This window comes from Coturnix japonica, chromosome 11, assembly GCF_054131305.1.
Source record: "Coturnix japonica strain WE chromosome 11, WE-NBRP24, whole genome shotgun sequence".
Classification (NCBI taxonomy): Eukaryota; Metazoa; Chordata; class Aves; order Galliformes; family Phasianidae; genus Coturnix; species Coturnix japonica.
The window spans coordinates 20,434,143-20,452,191 of NC_140673.1; the positions used below are offsets into that span (position 1 = coordinate 20,434,143).

General features: G+C 53.8%; 2 protein-coding genes and 7 non-coding genes across 9 annotated transcripts; 5 read left to right on the forward strand and 4 right to left on the reverse strand.

Moving 5' to 3' along the window:
* Window positions 1–338: 338 nt before the first annotated feature.
* Window positions 339–453, reverse strand: LOC146759049 (U5 spliceosomal RNA). Its single transcript, XR_014933099.1, has one exon. It is a non-coding gene; the product is annotated as a U5 spliceosomal RNA (small nuclear RNA).
* Window positions 454–6,345: 5,892 nt separating this feature from the next.
* Window positions 6,346–6,460, reverse strand: LOC116653819 (U5 spliceosomal RNA). The gene has a single exon (XR_004308286.2). It is a non-coding gene; the product is annotated as a U5 spliceosomal RNA (small nuclear RNA).
* Window positions 6,461–7,821: 1,361 nt separating this feature from the next.
* LOC116653818 (U5 spliceosomal RNA) lies at window positions 7,822–7,936 on the reverse strand. The gene has a single exon (XR_004308285.2). It is a non-coding gene; the product is annotated as a U5 spliceosomal RNA (small nuclear RNA).
* A 382-nt stretch (window positions 7,937–8,318) lies between these two features.
* On the forward strand, window positions 8,319–12,143 carry RPS8 (ribosomal protein S8). The gene is made up of 6 exons (XM_015870342.3): window positions 8,319–8,344; window positions 9,079–9,185; window positions 9,426–9,525; window positions 10,050–10,225; window positions 11,154–11,283; window positions 11,970–12,143. Exons 1-6 carry the CDS (start codon window positions 8,341–8,343, stop codon window positions 12,077–12,079), a joined length of 627 nt encoding a protein of 208 aa, XP_015725828.3. The 5' UTR covers window positions 8,319–8,340; the 3' UTR covers window positions 12,080–12,143.
* Window positions 8,927–9,011, forward strand: LOC116653803 (small nucleolar RNA SNORD55/SNORD39). Its single transcript, XR_004308271.1, has one exon. It is a non-coding gene; the product is annotated as a small nucleolar RNA SNORD55/SNORD39 (small nucleolar RNA).
* LOC116653804 (small nucleolar RNA SNORD38) lies at window positions 10,441–10,512 on the forward strand. Its single transcript, XR_004308272.1, has one exon. It is a non-coding gene; the product is annotated as a small nucleolar RNA SNORD38 (small nucleolar RNA).
* LOC116653805 (small nucleolar RNA SNORD38) lies at window positions 11,703–11,774 on the forward strand. Its single transcript, XR_004308273.1, has one exon. It is a non-coding gene; the product is annotated as a small nucleolar RNA SNORD38 (small nucleolar RNA).
* A 191-nt stretch (window positions 12,144–12,334) lies between the features above and the next one.
* Window positions 12,335–12,463, forward strand: LOC116653814 (small nucleolar RNA SNORA35). The gene has a single exon (XR_004308282.2). It is a non-coding gene; the product is annotated as a small nucleolar RNA SNORA35 (small nucleolar RNA).
* Window positions 12,464–13,978: 1,515 nt separating this feature from the next.
* On the reverse strand, window positions 13,979–17,990 carry BEST4 (bestrophin 4). Its single transcript, XM_015870339.3, has 9 exons — window positions 17,215–17,990; window positions 16,890–16,984; window positions 16,219–16,452; window positions 15,758–15,912; window positions 15,604–15,681; window positions 15,352–15,504; window positions 14,945–15,025; window positions 14,695–14,849; window positions 13,979–14,578 (listed from the first exon to the last, which is right to left on the reverse strand). The coding sequence occupies exons 1-9, from the start codon at window positions 17,364–17,366 to the stop codon at window positions 14,221–14,223; spliced, it is 1,461 nt and encodes a 486-aa protein (XP_015725825.2). The 5' UTR covers window positions 17,367–17,990; the 3' UTR covers window positions 13,979–14,220.
* Between the last annotated feature and the right edge of the window lie 59 nt (window positions 17,991–18,049).

Below are 18,049 nucleotides of genomic sequence, written 5' to 3' on the forward strand. Positions count from 1 at the left end.
GGAACAGCAGGAGCAGCAGGGAGCGAGGGGAGGGGGCGGCGCGGGGCACGACGGGAAGTGTAGTGCGGAGAGAAAGGGATGCACCGCGCATGTGCAACCGCCGCTGGGAGACTTCGAGATACCTTCGGTGTGCTGGGTTGGGAGCTGGGGGCGGGGCGGAGCGAGCATGGAAACGGTGCTTCTATGTAGTGTTATGGACCGCAGTGAGAGCTCCGGCAAAATGGAGCCTACTAACGTCCCAGCACATTCGTGCTCGTTCGGGCAGCTCGCTCTATGGGAGACTGCCATAGAACCACCACACTCGTATTATTCGCTCTGTCATTAACCATAGCAGGGATAGCTCCGCCGAAGCGGAGCCTCAAAAAATTCCACGACACTCGTGCTTGTTCCTCTCCACGGAAATCTTTAGTAAAAGGCGAAAGATTTATACGATCTGAAGAGAAACCAGAGTATAACCCCGCCCCGTGTCCCGTCCCGTCCCACCGCCCGCCCGCCGCCCCGAGCACACGGTGTCCGGTCCCGTCCCGTCCCGTCCCGTCCCCGCACCCCGCCCCGCCCCGCCCGCACACAGCGGCTGCTCACGAGCGGTCGAACGAGCCCCACGGGGCGCGGGGAGCAGCGGAGTGCGCGCGGGGTATGCTAATGAGATGCGTGCTAATGACATGCATGCTAATGAGGGCGCGCCACCACACACGCGACACAGCGACCACGTGGGGGCGGTGCGGAACGGAACGGAACGGAATAGAACGGATCGGAACGGAGCGGAACGGAATAGAACGGATCGGAGCGGAACGGAATAGAACGGAACGGAACGGAATAGAACGGAGCGGAACGGAGCGGAACGGAACGGAATAGAACGGAATAGTACGGAACGGAACGGAACGGGTCGGAGTCGGGCTGTGCCGGACAGGCGGGCGGGCAGCGCGGAGCTGTGCGGGATTGTGCTATGGAGGGTGAGCTGCGGAATGACCTCCAGTAATTCCACGACACTCAATAGACCCCACGACACTCGTGGTTGTTGTATCTCAGCAGCAGGGCAATGGCTCTGAGGGACAGAAGCCTCAATCCCACGACACTCGTGCTTGTTCTGATCTTAACCACAGTAGGGATAGTGCTGCTGAAGGGAAGCCTCCAATAATTCCACGACACTCAATAGACCCCACGACACTCGTGCTTGTTCTGCTTTTCACCTGCAGTGGTGAAAAGGCTCCACTGAAACAATTGGCGAGAGGTTCCATGGAAGGGAAGCCTCCAAACATTCCATGACACTCAATGAAACCCACGACACTCGTGCTTGTTGTATCTCAGCAGCAGTGCGATAGCTCTGCAGGATGGAAGTCTCAATCCCATGACTCGTGCTTGTTCTATAGCTCACTCTGAGATTCCAAACGTTCTATGGCACTCGTGCTTATTCTGATCTTAACCACGGTAGGCACAGCTCTGCTGAAGGGAAGCCACCAATAATTCCACGACACTCAATAGACCCCACGACACTCGTGCTTGTTGTATCTCCCCAGCAGTGCAATAGCTCTGCAGGACAGAAACCTTGATCCCATGACGCTCGTGCTTGTTCTATAGCTCACTCTAAGGAGAGATTCCAAACGTTCCATGGCACTCGTGCTTGTTCTGATCTTAATTACAGTTGGGACAGCTCTGCTGAAGGGAAGCCACTAATAATTCCACGACACTCAATAGACACCACGACATTCGTGCTTGTTCTGATCTTAACCACGGTAGGGATAGCCCTACTGATGGGAAGCCTCCAATAATTCCACGACACTCAATAGACCCCACAATGCTCGTGCTTGTTCAGCTTTCCACCTGCAGTGGTGAAAAGGCTCCACCAAAACAATTGGCGAGAGGTTCCACAGAAGGGAAGCCTCCAAACATCCCACGACACTCAAAAACTGCCACGACACTCGTGCTTTCTCTGTTCTTCACCTTTAGTAGTGAAAAGGCTCCACTGAAGCAATGGCGAGAGGTTCCATGACAGGGAGGCCTCCAAACATTATACGACACTCAATATATCCCACGACACTCGTGCTTGTTGTATCTCAGCAGCAGTGCAATAGCTCTGCAGGGTGGAAACCATGATCCCATGACACTGATGCTTGTTCTATAGCTCAGTCTAAGGGCAGATTCTAAACGTTCTATGGCACTTGTGCTCGTTCTGATCTTAACTACGGTAGGCACAGCTCTGCTGAAGGGAAGCCACCAATAATTCCATGACACTCAATAGACCCCACGACATTCGTGCTTGTTCTGCTTTTCACCTGCAGTGGTGAAAAGGCTCCACCAAAACAATTGGCGAGAGGTTTGATGGAAGGGAAGCCTCCAAACATTCCATGACACTCAAAAACTCCCACAACACTCGTGCTTGTTGTATCTCCCCAGCAGTGCAATAGCTCTGCAGACAGAAACCTTGATCCCATGACACTCGTGCTTGTTCTATAGCTAACTCTAAGGGGAGATTCCAAACGTTCTATGGCACTCGTGCTTGTTCTGATCTTAATCATGGTAGGCACAGCTCTGCTGAAGGGAAGCCTCCAGTAATTCCACGACACTCATTAGACCCCACAACACTCGTGCTTGTTCTGCTTTTCACCTGCAGTGGTGAAAAGGCTCCACTGAAACAATGGTGAGAGGTTTGATGGAAGGGAAGCCTGCAAACATTCCATGACACTCAATGAAACCCACGACACTCGTGCTTGTTGTATCTCAGCAGCAGTGCGATAGCTCTGCAGGATGGAAGTCTCAATCCCATGACACTCATGCTTGTTCTATAGCTCACTCTGAGATTCCAGACGTTCTATGGCACTCGTGCTTGTTCTAATCTTAACCACGGCAAGGACAGCTCTGCTGAAGGGAAGCCTGCAGTAATTCCACAACACTTAATAGACCCCACAACACTCGTGCTTGTTCTGCTTTTCAGATGCAATGGTGAAAAGGCTCCACCAAAGCAGTGGTGAGAGGTTCCACGGAAGGGAAGCCTGCAATAATTCCACGACACTCAATAGACCCCACAACACTCGTGCTTGTTGTATCTCCCCAGCAGTGCCACAGCTCTGCAGGGCAGAAGCCTCAATCCCACAAAACTCGTGCTTGTTCTAAAACTTGGTCTAAGGGGAGATTCCAAACGTTCTATGGCACTCGTGCTTGTTCTGATCTTAATCATGGTAGGCACAGCTCTGCTGAAGGGAAGCCTCCAGTAATTCCACGACACTCATTAGACCCCACAACACTCGTGCTTGTTCTGCTTTTCACCTGCAGTGCTGAAAACGCTCCTCTGAAACAATGGTGAGAGGTTCCGTGGAAGGGAAGCCTCCAAACATTCCACGACACTCAATAGACCCCACAACATTCGTGCTTGTTCTGCTTTTCACCTGCAGTGGTGAAAAGGCTCCACTGAAACAATTGGCGAGAGGTTTGATGGAAGGGAAGCCTCCAAACATTCCATGACACTCAATGAAACCCACGGCACTCGTGCTTGTTGTATCTCAGCAGCAGTGCAATAGCTCTGCAGGATGGAAGTCTCAATCCCATGACACTCATGCTTGTTCTATAGCTCACTCTGAGATTCCAGACGTTCTATGGCACTCGTGCTTGTTCTAATCTTAACCACGGTAGGGACAGCTCTGCTGAAGGGAAGCCACCAATAATTCCACGACACTCAACAGACACCACGACACTCGTGCTTGTTGTATCTCAGCAGCAGTGCGATAGCTCTGCAGGACAGAAACCTTGATCCCATGACGCTCGTGCTCGTTCTATAGCTCGGTGTAAGGGGAGATTCCAAACGTTCCATGGCACTTGTGCTTGTTCTGATCTTATCCACAGTATTGAAAGCTCTGCTGAAGGGAAGCCTGCAGTAATTCCATGACACTCAATAGACCCCACGATATTCGTGCTTGTTCTGATCTTAACCACGGTAGGGATAGCCCTACTGATGGGAAGCCTCCAATAATGCCATGATACTCAATAGACCCCACAATGCTCGTGCTTGTTCTGCTTTCCACCTGCAGTGGTGAAAAGGCTCCACCAAAACAATTGGCGAGAGGTTCCACAGAAGGGAAGCCTCCAAACATCCCACGACACTCAAAAACTGCCACGACACTCGTGCTTTCTCTGTTCTTCACTTTTGGTAGTGAAAAGGCTCCACTGAAGCAATGGCGAGAGGTTCCATGACAGGGAGGCCTCCAAACATTATACGACACTCAATATATCCCACGACACTCGTGCTTGTTGTATCTCAGCAGCAGTGCAATAGCTCTGCAGGGTGGAAACCATGATCCCATGACACTGATGCTTGTTCTATAGCTCAGTCTAAGGGCAGATTCTAAACGTTCTATGGCACTCGTGCTCGTTCTGATCTTAACTACGGTAGGCACAGCTCTGCTGAAGGGAAGCCACCAATAATTCCATGACACTCAATAGACCCCACGACATTCGTGCTTGTTCTGCTTTTCACCTGCAGTGGTGAAAAGGCTCCACTGAAACAATTGGTGAGAGGTTTGATGGAAGGGAAGCCTGCAAACATTCCATGACACTCAATGAAACCCACGACACTCGTGCTTGTTGTATCTCAGCGGCAGTGCGATAGCTCTGCAGGATGGAAGTCTCAATCCCATGACACTTGTGCTTGTTCTATAACTCACTCTGAGATTCCAGACGTTCTATGGCACTCGTGCTTGTTCTAATCTTAACCACGGTAGGGACAGCTCTGCTGAAGGGAAGCCACTAATAATTCCACGACACTCAATAGACCCCACGACATTCGTGCTTGTTCTAATCTTAACCACAGTAGGCACAGCTCTGCTAAAGGGAAGCCACCAATAATTCCACGACACTCAATAGACCCCACAATGCTCGTGCTTGTTCAGCTTTCCACCTGCAGTAGTGAAAAGGCTCCACCAAAACAATTGGCGAGAGGTTCCACAGAAGGGAAGCCTCCAAACATCCCACGACACTCAAAAACTGCCACAACACTCGTGCTTTCTCTGTTCTTCACCTTTAGTAGTGAAAAGGCTCCACTGAAGCAATGGCGAGAGGTTCCATGACAGGGAGGCCTCCAAACATTATACGACACTCAATATATCCCACGACACTCGTGCTTGTTGTATCTCAGCAGCAGTGCAATAGCTCTGCAGGACAGAAGTCTCAATCCCACAACACTCATGCACATTCTATAGCTCACTCTAAAGGCAGATTCCAAACGTTCTATGGCATTCGTGCTCGTTCTAATCTTAACCATGGTAGGCACAGCTCTGCTGAAGGGAAGCCAGCAGTAATTCCATGACACTCAAATACTCTCACGACACTCATGCTTGTTGTGCTTTTCACCTGCAGTGCTGAAAAGGCTCCACTGAAGCAATGGCAAGAGGTTTGATGGAAGGGAAGCTCCAAGCCATTCCATGACACTCAATAGACCCCACGACACTCGTGCTTGTTGTATCTCAGCAGCAGTGCGATAGCTCTGCAGGGTGGAAACCATGATCCCATGACACTGATGCTTGTTCTATAGCTCAGTCTAAGGGCAGATTCTAAACGTTCTATGGCACTCGTGCTCGTTCTAATCTTAACTACGGTAGGCACAGCTCTGCTGAAGGGAAGCCACCAATAATTCCATGACACTCAATAGACCCCACGACATTCGTGCTTGTTCTGCTTTTCACCTGCAGTGGTGAAAAGGCTCCACCAAAACAATTGGTGAGAGGTTTGATGGAAGGGAAGCCTCCAAACATTCCACGACACTCAAAAACTCCCACAACACTCGTGCTTGTTGTATCTCAGCAGCAGTGCAATAGCTCTGCAGACAGAAACCTTGATCCCATGACACTTGTGCTCTTTCTATAGCTCACTCTAAGGGGAGATTCCAAACGTTCTATGGCACTCGTGCTCGTTCTGATCTTAACCACAGTAGGCATAGTGCTGCTGAAGGGAAGCCTCCAATAATTCCACGACACTCAATAGACCGACCCCACGACTCTCGTGCTTGTTCTGCCTTTCACCTGCAGTGGTGAAAAGGCTCCCCTAAGCAATGGCGAGAGGTTTGATGGAAGGGAAGCCTCTAAACATTCCACGACACTCTATAGACCCCAAGACACTCGTGCTTGTTGTATCTCAGCAGCAGTGCAATAGCTCTGCAGGACAGAAACCTCAATCCCACGACACTCGTGCTTGTTCTGTTCTGTACCCGCTTTGGGAACACATCTGTGGAAGGGCAGATGCAGGAACACCACGGCACTCACTGCTGTCAGCCAGCAGTGGGGCAGCTCGCTCTACGGGAGACTGCCATAGAACCACCACACTCGTATTATTCGCTCTGTCATTAACCATAGCAGGGATAGCTCCGCCGAAGCGGAGCCTCAAAAAATTCCACGACACTCGTGCTTGTTCCTCTCCACGGAAATCTTTAGTAAAAGGCGAAAGATTTATACGATCTGAAGAGAAACCAGAGTATAACCACGCCCCGTGTCCCGTCCCGTCCCACCGCCCGCCCGCCGCCCCGAGCACACGGTGTCCCGTCCCGTCCCGTCCCGTCCCGTCCCCGCACCCGGCTCCGCCCCGCCCGCACACAGCGGCTGCTCACGCGCGGTCGGACGAGCCCCACGGGGCGCGGGGAGCAGCGGAGTGCGCGCGGGGTATGCTAATGAGATGCGTGCTAATGATATGCATGCTAATGAGGGCGCGCCACAGCGACCACATGGTGACGGTGCGGAACGGAACGAAGCGGAACGGAAAGAACGGAGCCGAACGGAACGGAACCGAATGGAACGGAACGGAATAGAACGGGACTGAACGGAGCGGAACGGAACGGGCGGGTCGGAGTCGGGCTGTGCCGGACAGGCGGGCGGGCAGCGCGGAGCTGTGCGGGATTGTGCTATGGAGGGTGAGCTGCGGAATGGCCTCCAGTAATTCCACGACACTCAATAGACCCCACGACACTCGTGGTTGTTGTATCTCCCCAGCAGTGCCACAGCTCTGCAGGGCGCAAAACTCGATCCCATGACACTTGTGCTCGTTCTATTGCTCACTCTAAGGGGAGATTCCAAACGTTCTATGGCACTCGTGCTCGTTCTAATCTTAACCACAGTAGGCACAGCTCTGCTGAAGGGAAGCCTCCAATAATTCCACGACACTCAATAGACCCCACGACTCTCGTGCTTGTTCTGCCTTTCACCTGCAGTGGTGAAAAGGCTCCACCAAAGCAATGGCGAGAGGTTTGATGGAAGGGAAGCCTCCAAACATCCCACGACACTCTATAGACCCCATGACACTCGTGCTTGTTGTATCTCAGCAGCTGTGCAATAGCTCTGCAGGACAGCAACCTTGATCCCATGACACTCGTGCTTGTTCTGCTTTTCACTTGCAGTGGTGAAAAGGCTCCATTGAAGGGAAGCCTCCAAAAATCCCACGACACTCAGAAACCCCACGACACTCGTGCTTAGTCTTTTGTTAACCACGGTAGGCACAGCTCTGCTGAAGGGAAGCCAGCAGTAATTCCACGACACTCAATAGACCCCACGACATTCGTGCTTGTTCTGCTTTTCACTTGCAGTGGTGAAAAGGCTCCACCGTAGCAACGGCGAGAGGTTCCACGGCAGGGAAGCCCGCAATAATTCCACGACACTCATTAGTTCCCACGACACTCGTGCTTGTTCTGTTTTGAACCCGCTTTGGGAACAGCTCCGTGGAAGGGGAGAACCAGTAACACGACAGCACTCACTGCTGTCAGCCAGCAGTGGGGCGGGTCTATGTAAGAGGAAGCTCCTGTAGGTCCATGACTTCCATATTTGCTCTGTCATTAACCATAGCAGGGATAGCTCCGCCGAAGCGGAGCCTCAAAAAATTCCACGACACTCGTGCTTGTTCCTCTCCACGGAAATCTTTAGTAAAAGGCGAAAGATTTATACGATCTGAAGAGAAACCAGAGTATACCCCGTTCGTTTCCCGGCCCCCACCCCCCTGCCCTCTCTCCTCCCTTAGCACCCGGCGATCCCCGCTCTCCCCGCTCTTTCCGCTCTTCCCGCTCCTCCCGGTCCCGCACTACCCCGTCCCGCTTTCCATCCCTCTCAATTCAGAGATTCCCCGTTATCGGCGGCTGAACACAGCGCCGTGTGTTCGTTACGCCGCGGTGCACGCTGGGTATGCAAATGAGGCGCCGAATGCTAATGGCGGCCGCTGACAGGCCCGCAACTTCCAGTTTCCTGTCGCCGCACCGTCTCTTAGCAACGGCCCCCTCCCGTGCTGGCGGCGCGATGACGTCATGTCTCGCGAGAATTCCTGGCTGCAAACCGCCCCGTGATCCTTTGCGCCGCCTCTTTGCGCCGGTGCTCCGCCATGGGTGAGTGTTGGTGCGGCTGGGCCTGCTCTGTATCCGCCGCCATCTGCTTACCGTACTGCCGCCGCCTGCTTCTATTCCATCCCAGGTGGTGGCTGGGGGTGCCGCCATCCCGTGCTGCTTCCCTTTGGGAACGGCCGCGGCTGCGATGGAGAGCGGGCGGCGGAAAGATGCCCAGGCTTAACATGGCGGCGGGGCTGGGGGGGGTAGGCCGCAACGTAGGGCTGGTTCGTAGCGATGTGTTGGGGCCCATTGGGGCTTTCATTAACACTCAGGAGATGGGCTGGGTTTGTAGGGCGGTGGGTCAGGGCTGAGTGTCTGCAGCCTGGGAGCAGGGTGTGGAGCTGCCATGATTCCTATAGGCGCCCTGCAGGTTGGTGGTGTAGAGGTTTTTTTCCTAGCACGCTCTGCCAGATTCAGTCGGTGTTTTAAAGCTTCTGTTGTGGACTGAACTGCTTCGTATCAGCTGCTTCTTACTGGCCCTTGTGAGGTAAGTTGTGGGGCCGCAACCCATAGAGAACTAGGGAGCTGTACACACGTGCTGGATTGAACCAGCCTGTTCTGTGTGTGGAGATCGCATTGCTCTGAGTCTCAATGATGAAGCTTCTCTGACTGCTGCATGAAGCTGAGTGTGCTGTGCGGATACCAACCTTGGAGAGCTGAGGACTCAGAGCTGCTCGTGCTGTGTGCAGGTAGGGTCTGTGCCTCGCTCTGACCACGCTGCCCCCTTCATGCAGGTATCTCCAGGGACAACTGGCACAAGCGCCGCAAGACTGGGGGCAAGAGGAAGCCCTACCACAAGAAGAGGAAGTATGAGCTGGGGCGGCCTCCTGCCAACACTAAGGTGGGTGATTGCTGTCGTTTTTCAGACGTGATTTGTTGGTTTTAGCATTAAGAGGCAATGGGAGTGATGAAATCTTCACCTTAGGTAGATACACAAACCGTTTTGGTTGCTTTATCTGCCGATGCTGGGGTTTGTCATAGTTACACTGACCACGCTGCCTTCTAGCTTAGCATTTGACTGGGCCCCTCATGCTGTGCTGCTCACTGACACCAGCAGTGCTGGTTATTTTTCTGTCTGTAGATCGGTCCACGCCGTATTCATACAGTGAGGGTTCGTGGTGGTAATAAGAAATACCGTGCCCTTCGATTGGATGTTGGCAACTTCTCCTGGGGCTCTGAATGTAAGTACGTCATCAGTGTGATGCGACTGAAATGCATTTTTATAGATACAACAGTCTCCAGCTGTGCTAACGCAGTAGAGGGGTGATGAAGCAAGTGTAGATTGTTAAGGTGGATTTGAACACATTGCATTGTGCAGAATTGGCTTTGAAGCAGCACACATTGTGATGATAACTTTGAACTTACGTGGCCTTGGGAGACTGGGTGTCTGCCGGGTTCACAGTGATTGGAGTGTCATAGTTACACTGAGGGGTGTGCTTATATTGCCTGCTTATTGGGGGAGCAAAAAAAGAGTACCTACAGCTTGCATTCTGATCGCTCCATTGCCAAGTGTTTATTGCAAGCATCAGATTTGGGTTGGTGTTTTAAAAGATAAATGTCAGCTAAATTAAAGTCAGTGCCAGGGGGCTGGAGGACATCTGAGGGGGTGATGTGAGCTGGCTTTAGGGTGTGCCTGAGATGCTGTGGAGTGTATCCTCTGCTGTCTGATTCCTATAGGTTTGAATTCATGCTCTTCTTTTGAAAGGCTGCACTCGCAAGACCAGAATCATTGATGTTGTCTACAATGCTTCCAACAACGAGCTGGTGCGAACCAAGACCCTGGTGAAGAACTGCATCGTTCTGGTTGACAGCACGCCGTACCGGCAGTGGTATGAATCCCACTATGCCCTGCCCCTTGGGCGCAAGAAGGGAGCCAAGCTGGTACGTATGCCTGGGGTTGCTCAGTTTTCTTGGCTAGCTGTCATTAGTCAGCAGTACCTGCCAGCATTGATTGGGTTCCTGGCAGGGATAGCACTGCTCACGTGTGCTGCCTTCCCATCAATACCCAGAATAAGTCAGGTTCTGTTAATGGTGCATTCAGGACCACAGCGAGATGTCACACTTGGTTGTGCACAAGGGCCTGTCTGTAGATGTGTCTTCTAATGATGATACTTCTGTCCAGTTCTGCTACTGAAGGGAGAGCGATGACACTTGTGGTGCTGAGGAAGACTTTGCAGCCAGGTCCTTGTGCTGAGGAACCGCCATCCTCTGATGTAAAAGCTCATGGATTGCTGACTACACTTGTACTTGCTTTTAAGTGTTTTCAAGTGTCTTTATCCAGATTAATTCCCTCAAATTCCAACATCCAAACCCCAGATTGCTGAAAGTTATTTGAACTCTTGTGTGTAGTATTGAGCTAAAGGTGGTCTTGTATTAAAGCCCTCGTTAGCGCACCCAGTGTGTGGTTCAGAGCATGGAGAGAGCTTGGAACTGGTCTGCCAGGAACTGCACCACCCCCAGGTGCTCTCGTGTCTGAAGAAGGAGAGCATTAGAGCAGTCACTTCTTGGGGGTGATAACATAGAGGAAACCTTTGCAGTTTCATCTGTCTGGGGTGTTTCCTGAGGGCACTGTCCCTTGTTGTCAGCAGTGACTCCGGTCAGTAATATTTCATTTCTTGACCTCAAAAGCGACAAGTAGCACTTGATTGTGTGAAGTATTTGTGCCTCGAGATGGGACTTGGGACATGACAGTACTTAAAGAAAATCCTTCTATTTTCAGTGAAGATTTGCTCTGGCAAGAAATAACCACGTCCTTAACCTTGTCTCCAGTTGATGCTGACCTTGTCTTCACTTATGGGCTTGTTTTTAGACACCTGAGGAAGAAGAAATCTTGAACAAGAAGCGTTCAAAGAAGATCCAGAAGAAATACGACGAGCGAAAGAAGAATGCCAAGATAGCCAGTATTCTTGAGGAGCAGTTCCAGCAAGGAAAGCTGCTGGGTGAGTTCCCGGAGCATTAAGTGTGGGTGGGGATGAGGGAGGCAGTCAGCAGAGAGAGAACAGATGCTGTTCTTGCTCCTGGGATCGTGTCAGGCTACGTCTATGAGGAGTGATAAAGCTGACTGCAAGGTGAGAGCAGGGGGAGAGTTGTCCCTGTGTGTCTGCAGGTCTGTCTGCTGGGTGTTGGAGTAACTGTTCTGTGCTTCCTCTGGAGGGAGCCCCAGTGCTGGCAGCACTGTGAGGTGCTTCTGTAGCTGCAAAGCTGGGAGTGACAGCAAAGCTGCCTTGTTGGCCTTCAGGGAATTGATGGGGCTTGAGATGTGCAAAATGAGTGAGGACATGGGTGCTTCAGGAAAAGCTCAGCATTAACAGTTAGAGCAGCTGCAAGTTCTGATGTGAATAGCTCAGTGTTCTGAAGTCTTCTGGTGATGAGACATGTGTCCAGTTCTGCTACTGAATTTGAGGGATGACTGTTTGGAGATCTGAAGAGGACTTCATTGTGGGTGTAGTCCAGCAGAGCAGGTTCCAGAGCAAGGTATCTCTGGGGAGATGGTTAAGCCAGCACATAAGCTGCTGTGTTAGTGGCCCTTGCTCACTCGTGCTTTTGCAGAGACTGCAAGCAACGTTCCCTTCAATTTGTGTGTATGCTCTAGAGAATTATTTGACTGACTGAGTTCTCCTTGCAGCGTGCATTGCCTCCAGACCTGGACAGTGTGGCCGAGCTGATGGCTACGTGTTGGAAGGCAAGGAGTTAGAGTTCTACCTGAGGAAGATCAAGGCCAGGAAAGGCAAATGAAAATCCAACTATATCAACTATTCTTCTGAAAGAGCCAATAAATGCCCCAGTGTCCTCTAATAAATGGGTCGTGTGCTTCTTTGTGTGCGGAGGGGGCTCGGGTTGCTCCTTATGGAGCATGAAAGCAAGAAGTCTCTCCTGGCATCACACAGTGCTTTTATATCTTGAGGTAAACTCTGCCCCTACTTGCTGGTGATTCAAACACCCACCTTCAAGGTCCAGAATCGTGCTGTAAATCAGCCCTTGGCTGAATGCCTGCACTGCTCATTGACGAGCTGGTCTTTCCCTGACCTCCTGGTCTTATTGCAGTGCAAGAGAAATCCCTTCTAGCAGAAGGGCCGGGCTCTCTTTGTGTCCTGCCCCTTTCGAAAGCTGGGTACAAGCTCCAGCTTCTGTTGTCACAGCAGGGTTAGGGAGCTGGGATTTTTTCCCCTTGTTCGGGAGCACCTGGTGACAGGTGACAACAACTTTACAAAGTCACTGTACCATCCAGTGCTCTGTGCAGGCTGAACATTCACACACACCTGGTGCCTTTTAAGTGCGTGCTCTGCATACCTGACCCACTTGTATGTTCTTATAAAGCCTCATTTGTTCAGGGAATGCTGTGATGGGATGGAAACTGGCTGCAGCCCAAACCTTGCACTTGACTCTCAGCTGGAGCAGCCTGTGATCAGCTTGCAGAGCTGTAGTGAATAAAGTGTGCAGCCCGATCGTGGTGCCTCTTTCCATTGGGCAGCCCTTAGATTCCTTCACTGGAAGGTGCTGAGCTCCAGCACTTGGTGAGGACCCCCAGCCCCATCAATAACGCTGTCTTACAGGCTGTGCCCTGGCAGCAGGCAGCAGGAGGTGCCAGCGGGCACACATGAGCTGAGCTGCAGGGACTCATCCTGCTTTGCTGGCAGGGGCTGGGGGTGGATTGAGCCCAATCATCAGCCGGTGGTGAGCTGCCATGGAGCGCAGCTCTGTGCTCACTACAAGGGTGAAGCGGGCAGTGTCGGTGCAGGGCCCGGCTGGGCGTGATGTTTGCACAAGCACATTCTTTCTCCATAGTGATCCCATGTAAACTTTCCCTGCTTTCTAGCAACGAGGTGCGGCGGCTGCGATAAAGGCTGTTGGGAGGGATGCGTCACGGCAGCTTCCCCTGTGTTTGCCTCACACCACTCACCCTGTGCAGAGAGCAAACAGGACTCAGGGAGGTCCTGGGGGACTTTGGACAGAGGGAGAAACTGAGATGAGTGTTAGGGCAGGGGCAGGGGCTGTAAACATCACCACGATGGGCAGGATTATGGCTGATCCATCAATGGTCAGCACTGCTATCGCTGCTGTTAAGTGTGACAACCCGTGAGAACAGAGCTGGCACCTATTGCTGTGCTGCAGGGACATGGGAACGGGGCAGGATGGCAGCCAGGCAGGGTGTGTGGCACTGCCAGTCCCTGTGTGACATGGGCAGGAGGCCTTGGGCAGCTGGGAAGTAGGCATTGCTCCTGGCATGGCTGTGTGCTTGATTTACAGCAAGCATGCAATGCACTGAGCCAGATAGGTGCTGGGTTATATATACTGCTTGAACCTGGATAGGGTCATGAGTGCCAGTGCCTTTGTCAGGCCTGGATAAATTCTGGGCAACATCATTAGAAAGGGTTTTTTTAGCAGCCTTGCTGCTGCTGTGGGTGTGTTTCCATCTCCCTACCCCTTTCCCTTTTTCCCTTCCCTGCCTACTGCCCCCCTGTCACAGACATAGATTGATCTAAGTAACTCCGTGACAGTTTTGTAGCATGCAGCTGTGTCACCTGGTGTGAAGCCCTGCTGCCCATGGGATGGAATTCACCCCCTTTTAGGATGGGATGGATGTTCCTGCCTCTCACTGCTGGGGGTGACAACAAAGATCCTCAAAGCCGAGGCTGGCAAAAACTTTATTAACATTGAGGCTACCTCCCACCACGGTGCTGAGGACATTTGCTCTGTCCTGGCTCAGTGACTGTGCTGTCCCCTTGGCAGCAGGCAATGTGCCTGGCAGGCTGCGAGTGGTGGCATCACCCCGACCATCAGCACTTCACCACCACCCTGGGGACAAACCCTGCTTCAGGACTGGTGAGGCCCCGCTTCTGGCCAGGGGTGCGGGGGAACAGGGCTCACCCACCTCCTCAGGGCTCCCCAGCTCCTGGCTGCTCATCTTCGATGATCTCTCTGGATGGTGCTTCCACCTGGATCAGTGGCAGCTTATTGGAGGCCTTTGGGGAGCAGGGGCTTCCCTTCTGGCTCTCCTCATCCTCCGTCTCCTCCTCCTCAATGCGGCTGACGGCCTCGGGGTCCTCACAGTGTGCAGTGCTGTCCCCCCGCGCACGCCGCAGGTGGGGAGTGGCTCGGCCGCCTCGTCCAAAGTTCTTGATGCTGATGGCAGGGGATGCGGCGGTGAGGAAGCGGCTGAGCAGCGGGGTCTGCGTGCGGGCCATGTTCGGAGAGGCCTCCACTGTCTGGCTCTGCTCCATGTCCTCGGTCATGCTGAGGGGTGTGGAGGGGGGATTAGGATGGCCGTGTGCCCCCAGGATCCACACCGATCCTGCCAGATCGGTGGTAGGGACTCCCTCTGTTCCAATAGGGGTGTTCCATGCACTCACCGCATGTCAAAGGTGGAGCCCAGGAAAGAAGGCTTCAGGGTCTCGGCAGCAGTGGCCATGGTGTAGGGGGGCTGAGCTGTGGACTCATTCCAGTACTTGTCCTTGGTGGCCGGCGGCAGGTTCTGGTACATGTCATCCACTGAGAGCAGGGACACCTAGGCATGGCAGGGACAGGGGGCAGCTCCCATTGGCACCTTGCTGGGTGTCCTCATGCCCACCCAACCCGATGACGGCCCAGAGCAGGACCCACCTGCAGGTTTCTGTCTATCAGCTTATTGGTCTCAAAGTCATCATCGTCTTCCCCAAAAGGGTTAATGATCTGCTCTGCAACCTGAGGAGGGAGGGGACAGGTGACACGGGGACACAGGGACAAGGACAGGGACACCTCCCCACAGGGCTCTCCATCCTTCAGTCCACATAGAATGTAGTCATAGAGTCATTCAGGTTGCAAAAGACCACTGAGATCACCCAGTCCAACCGCTGACCTGTCACCACCATGTCCACCAAACCACGAGACATGAAACAGACCAGTGTCCCATGTCCCATCTACCCAGTGCCCTGCTGTGTCACGTCCCCAAGGGCTGCAGGCAATGCTCGTGCCATGCCCTGGCCCAGGAACCCCTTAAGGGACACCTCAGCCATGTGGCTGCATCTCACCTTCAGCCAGCCAGCATAGAAGAAGAACTGCAGGAGGGTAGAGAGGGGGATGTACATATCCAGGTCCCCCTCCTGCCCTGGCTCCAGCGGCTCCAGGAACTGCCGCCCAATGAGACAGAAGGCAAAGAAGGAGTACACAGCAATGGTAACCACCTGCACGGGGAACATGGGGACAGAAGGTGACAGTGAAGGGGGACAATCTCAGCAGTGCCACCTGCTGCAACACATCGCTGCCAGACTGGGGTCACCCACCTGTGTGTACACCAGCGGGATGCTGATCCAGTCATAGTGGAACAACATGCTGCACTTGGCCCGGAACAGGTTCAGCTCCTGGCAGGGAAGCATGGGTGGGTTTTTCCCTATCCCCTGTAGTTCTCAGCCCCTTGTACAGCTGATACCAACTCACATCCATCAGCAGACGTAGAGCAACGTCATCACGGATGCGGCCATCGCGCCGTGCCTGGGCCGCCAGGTTGGTGAACCAGACGCAGGGGATCCAGTACTTGTTGAAGTCTGAGTACAGGCTCTCAAACTGCTTGCGTTCATCCTGTGTCATGAACCCTGCAGCAAGGCACAGGATCAGCACAGGGATCCTATGATGAGGGGAATGGAGCCTTTGGAGGACATGGTTTTGGGGATGGTCCCAGTGGGAATATGGTTCTGTATGGAACCTATAGCCATGAGGGACATGGGTGAGCAGAGAAGACATAGGTGCCTTTGGGGATCTCCATGCCATGGTTGGGTGCCGCCTCCAAGGGGCTGGAGATGCATATTAGCAGGGCATCCCTACTGCAAACTCCCCCAGGGTGACACCTCCAAGGTCCCCACCTCTCCCACCCCGTCATCCTGGGCTCTGTCGCCCCTCACCAGCTTCCACCACATGGTCCATGGTGGGGAAGCGCTTGAGCACCCTGGTGCTGACGGAGCGCAGGATGAGGACAGCTGACAGGTTGGCGTAGCGCACCAGGGTGCGCCGCAGGATCCGACCCCGCTCATCCTTGCCGTGGACGTTGCTGGAGATGACGCACATGAGCTGGTCAGGCATTGGGATGCTGGTGTACTGTGCCCACCACCGATTCACAATCAGGGTGACATAAAAGCCTGCAGAGAGACATTCCATTGGGAGATGGGAGTGGTTGGGTTCAGGTGAGGATGGAGCAGTTCTGAGGGACCCGTTGGGTTTCTGGGGTTAGTGTTCCCAGGGGTGGGTATGGGGACATCCCTGACTCCTTCAGGTTGGATACTGGGAAACATTTCTTCTCCAAAAGGGTGGTCAGGCACTGGCACAGACTGACCAGAGAGGTGGTGGTGTCACCATCCCTGGAGGTGTTTGAGAACCAAGGGGAAGTGGCAGTGAGGGACGCGGTCAGTGGGCATGGTGGGGTGAACTGGGGATTGTGGATGATCATCCCATTGGTATCCCCAGGGACAAGAGTGGCTCCAGGAGCTGAGTGTTGCTCCCAGGACTCCTCCAGCCCCCAGCCAGGATGGACAGTGTGGGCAGCCCCACCCCAGGGAAGCAGGAGAGGGACCCATACCTAGGACAAAGGACATGGGGATGAGGTCCGTGGAGCGGTTGCAGTACTGAGCCACCTTGGTGTAGAGACGCTTCTGCTCCTCAGTCAGCAGCCTCCTGCAGCAGGCATGGAGCAGGGTCAGGGGTGAGCAGTGGGGCTACCCCAGAACCCCACTAAAAGCCATTGCCTGTGTCCTCTTCTCCTTGTAGGGTCCCACCCCAACCCTCTTGAGGAGTCTCTTGAGGAGTAGTGGACCATGACTGATGGACCCCTACACATCCCCACCCCAAGACGTGGCCCCTCACAGGTGACACTGAGGGCATAGGGAGCAACACAACCCACTCACCGGTAGACGATGCTGAGCAGCGCATACAGCACCACGAAGACGATGAACTCCTTGTAGAGCAGCTTGTAGATGCTGCCCTTCCAGCGGAAAAGCAGCTTGGAGAAGCCCCCGAAACGGGAGTTGGCGACTTTCAGTGTGTAGGAGACTGTCATGGCAGCACAGCCCCACTCCCTGGGGCAGGAGCACCCTTATCTCACTGCCTGGGGAGGAGCAGGGTCCCTGCTGCTGGCCTGGACATGCACTCACCCCCACACCAAGCACTGGTGCCCATCAGCCAGACGGCTCTGCAACCTCTGCCCATCCCTACTGGTGTCCGTGACTCCCCCTAAATACCCCGGTGTGGACCCATCAGCCCTGTGGTGATGGATTGGGGCTGTCACAGGCAAGGAACAGGGAACTGAGCCTCAGCCACACCTTGCTGTCAGCAGGAGCTGTCGGTGCTGGGAGGCACGGGTCTGGTTCTGGGAAACACAGTGCTGGGAAGCTCAGTGCACAGTGGGGTGCTTTGGGAAGAGGGGAAAGGATGACTGCAGGCAGGGAGCTGGAAGGGCAGATCTCAGAGGGACAAAAAATCACTGGGAGCCATACGTACGGAGCAACAGTGAGACCACCCCATCCTCATTCTCATCCCCCGTCTATCTGCACCGGTACCAGTGCTCCCAGCCCAGCACCGCCGGGGTCGGCGGCTCCGTCCCATTGTGGGCTGTGCCGGACAGGAAACGCCGCTTCCTTTGCAGGCCATAGCGCCGTGTCCCGCCCTGCCCGGCTCCCTTCCTGCCCGGCACAGCGCCCAGCCCAGCCTGTGTCGGCTCCGACCATGGAGCTGAGGGCTTCC

Coding starts and splice junctions, on each gene's coding strand:
- RPS8 (XM_015870342.3), top strand. Junction 10,226..11,153: donor GCAAGAAGGGAGCCAAGCTG/GTACGTATGCCT, acceptor GCTTGTTTTTAG/ACACCTGAGGAAGAAGAAAT. Junction 11,284..11,969: donor CCAGCAAGGAAAGCTGCTGG/GTGAGTTCCCGG, acceptor TTCTCCTTGCAG/CGTGCATTGCCTCCAGACCT.
- BEST4 (XM_015870339.3), bottom strand. CDS start 17,366: ATGACAGTCTCCTACACACTGAAAGTCGCCAACTCCCGTTTCGGGGGC. Junction 16,453..16,889: donor CCCCATGTCCTTTGTCCTAG/GTATGGGTCCCT, acceptor GTCTCTCTGCAG/GCTTTTATGTCACCCTGATT. Junction 15,505..15,603: donor TCCCGCTGGTGTACACACAG/GTGGGTGACCCC, acceptor TTCCCCGTGCAG/GTGGTTACCATTGCTGTGTA.